This window comes from Camellia sinensis, unplaced genomic scaffold (genome assembly GCF_055761805.1).
Source record: "Camellia sinensis isolate YWXY unplaced genomic scaffold, ASM5576180v1 Unanchor12, whole genome shotgun sequence".
In the NCBI taxonomy this organism is placed as follows: Eukaryota; Viridiplantae; Streptophyta; class Magnoliopsida; order Ericales; family Theaceae; genus Camellia; species Camellia sinensis.
In genome coordinates, this window is record NW_028128998.1 from 6861063 (window position 1) to 6867432 (window position 6370).

At 43.5% G+C, this 6370-nt stretch overlaps 1 protein-coding gene across 1 annotated transcript; it reads right to left on the reverse strand.

Moving 5' to 3' along the window:
• Positions 1–956: 956 nt before the first annotated feature.
• Positions 957–1694, reverse strand: LOC145814657 (uncharacterized). Its single transcript, XM_082911627.1, has one exon. The coding sequence runs from the start codon at positions 1692–1694 to the stop codon at positions 957–959; it is 738 nt and encodes a 245-aa protein (XP_082767753.1).
• Positions 1695–6370: the final 4676 nt, after the last annotated feature.

A 6370-nucleotide genomic window follows, 5' to 3' on the forward strand; every position in this document is an offset into this window, starting at 1 on the left:
TGACTCAATTCCTCTATGAGTGACCATATATCCCAAGAACCTCCCTGTTCCTACCCCGAAAGCGAATTTTGAGGCATTGAGGCGAAGCTAATGATTTTTTAAGATGCCGAAAACTTTTCTCAAGTCTGTAAGATGGTCTGTAGCGAACTTACTCTTGAATACCATGTCATCTATATAAGCTTCCATGGTTTTCCCCAGTTGATCCTTGAACATCCAAGTGACCATCCGCTGGTAGGTTGCCCCGGCGTTCTTGAGGCGGAACGGCATCGCTCTGTAGTAGTAAATTCCTCTTGGAGTGATAAATGTTGTCTTTTCTTGATCCGGACCGAATAGTGGTATCTGATGATAACTACTATAAGCGTCCAGAAAGCTCATGCGCTCATGCCCTGCTGTTAAGTCTACTAGTTGATCAATGCGAGGCAGAGGAAAGCTATCTTTAGGGCAAGCTTTATTCAAGCAAGTGAAGTCAACGCAAACTCTCCATTTTCCGTTCTTCTTCTTGACTACGACTGTGTTGGATAGCCATTGCAGGTACTGAACTTCTCTGATTGCTCCTGAAACTAGGAGTTTTTCGACTTCGGCAATTACTGCTTCGTTGTGCTTAACTGACGATCTCTGACTTTTTTGCACAATAGGCCGAGCTGAAGGGTTGATGTTGAGCTTGTGGCAAGCAAATTCTGGGTTCAACCCTGGAGTATCATGTGCTGACCATGCGAATACCTCCATATTTTCCCTCAGCAGTTCTAGTAACTGAAGTTTCTCATCAGCGCCTAGTGAGGTACCAATAAGGAAGTACTTTCTGGGTCATCCTCTTTTACCAGGACTCTCTCTAAATCCTCTACTATCTTTTCCTCTAGGGCTCCCCCTGCATCTTCCAAGACTAGCTGTTCGACCATTTCTACCATCTGTACCCGATTGCAGAGCTGCTTTGCCTTTAATGCTACCATGAAGCAATGTTAGGAGGCAACTTGATCCCCTGAGATCTGCTCTACTCCGTGTTCCATTGGGAAATGGATGAGCTGGTGGTAGGTCGAAGGGACTGTCTCCATTTGATGAATCCATGGACAGCCAAATATGGCGTTGTAAAGGGATGGTGTATTAATTACCAAGAACTCTATCTTGAGGGTTTTTGTTCTTGCCACGATTGGCAACACTATTCTGCCAAGCGGCCATTCTGGTTGTGAATTGAAACCGACCAACGGGGCTGCCGCTGGGGTGAGGTGCTGCTCGGAGAGACCAAGCTTTCTGAACAAATCATAATACAATATATCTGCTGCACTACCTTGATCTACCAAGACTCGTTTTACATCAAATCGCTTCCCAATTCCCACAGTTATAATCAGTGCATTAGTATGTGGGTGTTGTATGCCTTCTAGATCTTTACTAGTAAATGAAACAATGCACAAAGGGAATCTAGGTACTGTACGTACCTTTTTCGATGTGGGCTCCACTGACATGATCCGCTGAATTTGCACAGCCTTAGCAATCTCTTCTTTCAGTGCCTCATCAGATTCTTGAGTCACTGTCCTGTGGATCACATTTATTATCAACCGAGGTGGGTGCTCAACATTCGGTTCTGGTGGTGGATTCCCCGATTCGGTCACTTCCTTATCCTGATCAATGTAATCCCTTAGGTGTCCAGCTGCCACTAGGTCTTCCAAGTGTTGCTTCAGTGCCCTGCAGTTCTGAGTCATGTGCCCCCTGTCTTGGTGGTGCATCTGAGCTTCTGATTGCGCCGAGCCAGATCTCTCAACATCTTCGGCGGCCAAACAAAGAAGGGCTCTCTCTTGATCTTTTCCAGGATTCGATAGATTGGCTCTTTGAATATAGTCACAACGGCTTCGTGGGATTTGGACTTATCCACTTCATTCACTGCAATCCCTCGGTGTTCTCCTCGATCTACTCTCTTTTTGTATCGAGCTATTTGTTCTGCTGACGCTACCTCGATGGGGATCTGATCGTCTTCGAGGCGAGCGTACTACTTAATCCTGGTACGCAAATCTTTCAAAGTTGTGGCCGGACGCTTGGTAAGTAATTGTCTCAGCTTACTTTCCGAGCGCAGACCATGTTTGAAGGACATAACGGTCATCTACTCGCTACACACATTTTCCTCCAGGTCATTGTACTCTTCCTAGTACCTTCTAGCATAATTGTGTAGTGTTTCCTCCTGCTCCTTCCGGAGATCGAACAGTGTATCCGGCTCCTTCAAGATCTTAGTGTTGAAGATGAACCTGGCTAGGAACTCTTCGGAGAGCTGCTTCTAGCCATGGATCGATCCAGCGGGGAGACGATCGAACCATCGAAGTCCGGTTTCTCCCAAGCTGGATAGGAAGGCTTTACACATCAGTGCCTCATCTTGGTTCTATAGGGACATTATCTGTCTATAATGGCTAATATGTGTCAGCGGGTCCGACTTCCCATCTTATAAAGTGAACTTTGGTGGGGTGAATTTCTTTGGAGGTCTCATGGTCTCAATCTCCGGGGAGAATGGCGAAGAGACGAGCCTGTCCAGCGCTCGGTGTTCTCTCTGGTGAACAGTATGGTCTAGATGATCCCGATGTTGTTCGTTCTGCCTATTGCCAATCAACCAAGTACGAAGGTCCTGAGGAGGGTAGTCAGTCTGTTGGCTAACTATCTTCTGCCTCTTGGCCCTTCTCCGGCGTGACCCACGGGTGTGACAGCTTGCTGCCTCACTCTGTACTGGGATAGGCTGGCTTTGTTGCCCAGACTCATTCCGGGGAAACTTCTTCATTGGTGGCTATCTGGATAAGCTCCTCCGTTGCAAACGAGGGGGCCCCGCTTCGGTCTTCTTTTTCGTCGAATCGCCCAGCAGTCTCTTAAGTTAGGCTTTCAACTCTTGTATCTCCATCTCCATGGAGTCTATGATTCAATCTCTATAATCCTTTTCCAGAAGAAAGTGATGAGAAGAACCTCCAGCGAAGGGTAATCGATGCTCGACAGATTCAGTGGTTCGATTATTGTTTCCAGTTTGTTCCTCCGGGATTGTTGGGAGTGCCAAACCTTTGTCCTTCGTTTTCTCCGTCTGTGAAGTATGTGTCGAAGGTGGAATGTCCTCAATCCCCATCACCGGAACTGAGTGCAGAGCTCAGAGATGAAGTGGTCCACGCTCACCGCACCAATTGTGCGTACCGGATTCCGCACTAGATGAAAGTGGATCGGGGCCCTGCACTCGGTTGGACTATCCAGGGACTGGGGTTCTTGCCACAAGAAGCACTGTTAGAGCTGCCCGGCCGGGGTTGGCCGGATAACCCCTCCGGTGTGGGAATTAGTGATCGGAGAAGAAGTGCATATAGAGTTAAATCTATCTTTATGTGTGAGTTTGCTTGGAATAGTTCAGTTACCTTCAATGTGAAGTTCATGTTGTATATATAGTGTTCCTCGCTTGCTTCTCAAGGTGGGTTCATGGAGCTTGGATGCTGCCAGGTGTCCTTTTAGCATTGCTCAAGATGGGAGACCACCTGGTGGTTATCATTGAATGCAAATACTCATTGTAGTCATGCTGATAACAAACCACATTCCTTTGATTCAACAACTTCCGTGATTCTAGGTGTAGGGGACCAGTTGAGGTGGCAACTTGCACATGCCCATATTCACAACTTTCATGTTTTCTTGCAGGGTTTCCTCAGCTCAGTACCGATGTGCCTCTGCTCGGCATCATTATGCCTTTCTCGGCCTTTTACAGGATCATTCATGGAGGTGGGCTGACCCATTCGGATATCTTTGTATGGGCTCGGCCTATCTTCTGTTCGGCTCATAGGTTCAGTCTCGCAGCTCGTCCCAGCCCAGCACCACGGCTGGACTAGCCTTTCCAATGCGGGTTGGGCCCAAGTGCTTGAGGACTTGGGTGGATTGTTGAATATGAATTTGGGCTCAATTGGTTTGCCTATATACTCATCGAACCCACTTGGATTTGGACTTCAGTGGATTGGGCTGGTCCAAGGCTTGGACCCGACCCATTTCACATTTAGCCCCTTCACCTGGTAATTCATAAAGGTCTCAATCAGTTCCACGGTTTGAAAAGAACCTGATAGAGTTGATTGGTATCTGGAATTTCACAATCAACCAACATGCACTTCCAAACATTTAGTGAATCACAGCTAAAAATGATTATGTAAACTCTTACAACATAAATTCTAACCAAAATTTCTTTAACCACTCTTCTTGTATTCCTTGACCTAAATCGTCTTACATTTTAACTATCTTCTCCTATTTATGCATACATGTACTATTAATGATTGCATCCCGATGGTGAAATCTAAATCAATACTATCAAGCATACTAGAAGCATATCTAGTACGAAGCATATTAATGAAGAAACCAAAAGTATATACAACGCTCTTGATAGATTATGATAAATTCAAGAAATGCATTACTCTCTTGAATCAATCATCAAAGACCAAACTATTATGCTTTCAAAGGAAAGCAAGAACAAAGAAAGACTTCATTTGGAATAAGAAGTATGGACTTCATCATTCAACCAATGCCAATTCATCATTCAATCGAATGAATGCCAGAATGAAATCAAAAGATTTAACATGAAGGTCTGAATAATGTCCTAACGCTCATATGATAACCATAAAACAAGAAATTTATCTAAGAAAAAAAAACTTTGAATGACATGTGTGTGCCATTACGAATTTGTATCTTTAGGGATAGATTTTCGCTTCTCGTTTGGTATTTTAAACATTCACTATATCTTTGGTACTAGGCATCTCAAATATTTCAACGAAGCTAAAAGTGTGGCAAAATGTTTATCTAACATGTAGTAGCAAGGCTTGTATAGCATGTGGTACAAATTGGTTTTAAGTTAAGAGTTATGAGTCTTGAAGTGGTAAGAGTGTAACTTTTAGATCCGATATGATTGATTCTTACTAGCCTTGGAAAATGAGTAATAGTTTAAAAAAGAAATTATCCGAGGCTGATTTTATTTGTTCCCTTAGACTTATATACAATCCTGAAAGTCTTTATATTGATTAGTAGTAATTGCTGACGTAAATCTAGTGTAGTCAGCTTACCAATTTGTCATAGCCCCAATCCTCATTATGACTTAAAATGAGCATTGTATCATGAGTACATTCACCGACGACCATAGTTATCAATCTCATACCGGTGGGCAATTGGTATTCTTTTCACCATTGAAACCAGCTTGTTTCCGTGATTCATTTCAAATTTGTTGCTGTTAATGTATATATGGTATATATTCCTCCATATATTAGGCATTGATTTCCTAAATATATTAGGTATTTCTATAGTTAGGTCTTTTATAGGAAAAATTCATTCAATACAATTCATTGATTACAACACATATTATTTCCTCTCTCTCTCTCTCTACTATTCTAACGTGGTATCAGAGCTATAGGTTAAGCTCTTGGTGTTCTTCGCCTTACCAGCGGGCGATAGCCTTGCCTTGGCTGCCCGCCGAACGTCAACCCATTCCACTGTTATATTTTCCTTTCAGTATCACTTTGTGGTGATTTCTTCCTCTATTCACTAATTTATTCCTACCCCAAATATCTCTATCATATGTTTTTTTATTTTTTTTACTCGCAATCTACTTTTTTGTGTGTTTCTATTCTACTTTGTCTTTCCCTCTGTTTCAACCTCAAATAGGTTTCTATCTTCAAACCTATTGGTGTTTGAGGAGGGGTATTATACCTATATCATAGTGGGCATGGTTATATACCATGAAAACCACCCAAGTCGCCTCCTTGGTAAGCCACTCTCTCGGCGCACGTCCCTAAGTTGTCCCCCTTGGCGTACCACCCAAGCTACCCTATCTGGTGCATAACCTAGGCCGCTCCTTGCGCACTATCCAAACAGCCCCCTAGCACACACTCAGTCATCTGTTGTCATCATTGTTTAGCACAATGTCATAAGTTATGTGTGCGTTACGCTTGGCTCAACATCCAATCTTTGGTGCATAACCTAAGTCGCTCCTTGCACACCATCTAAGCCGTCCCCTAGCGCACTCAGTCATCTGCTACCATAATCATTTAGCACCACGTCATAAGTTATGTGTGTGCCATGCTTGCTGGTTCAACATCTAGTTCTTTACATCAGTCCAGCATGACCCCTTTAAGCTGTCTCGACATTGATTGTGGTTAGCTATTATATTGGTCCGGCATGACCCCTTTAAATTTTCCTGGCATTAGTTTCAGCCAGTTCCTACAATGATCCGGTACGACCTTAAATTTTCCTGACATTAGTTTCAGCCAATTCTTTCAATGCTCCGACACGACCATAAACTATCTCTCGACTTTAATTCCGACCTCTGATCTATTTCAAGCGCCTTTGCACTCCCGTTCGGATTTTGCAATCTATTTTCCTTTTATTTTATTTAGTTTTATTT

What these genes read in the sequence shown, in the direction of transcription:
- LOC145814657 (XM_082911627.1), bottom strand. Translation starts at nt 1,694, where the DNA reads ATGACTCAGAACTGCAGGGCACTGAAGCAACACTTGGAAGACCTAGTG.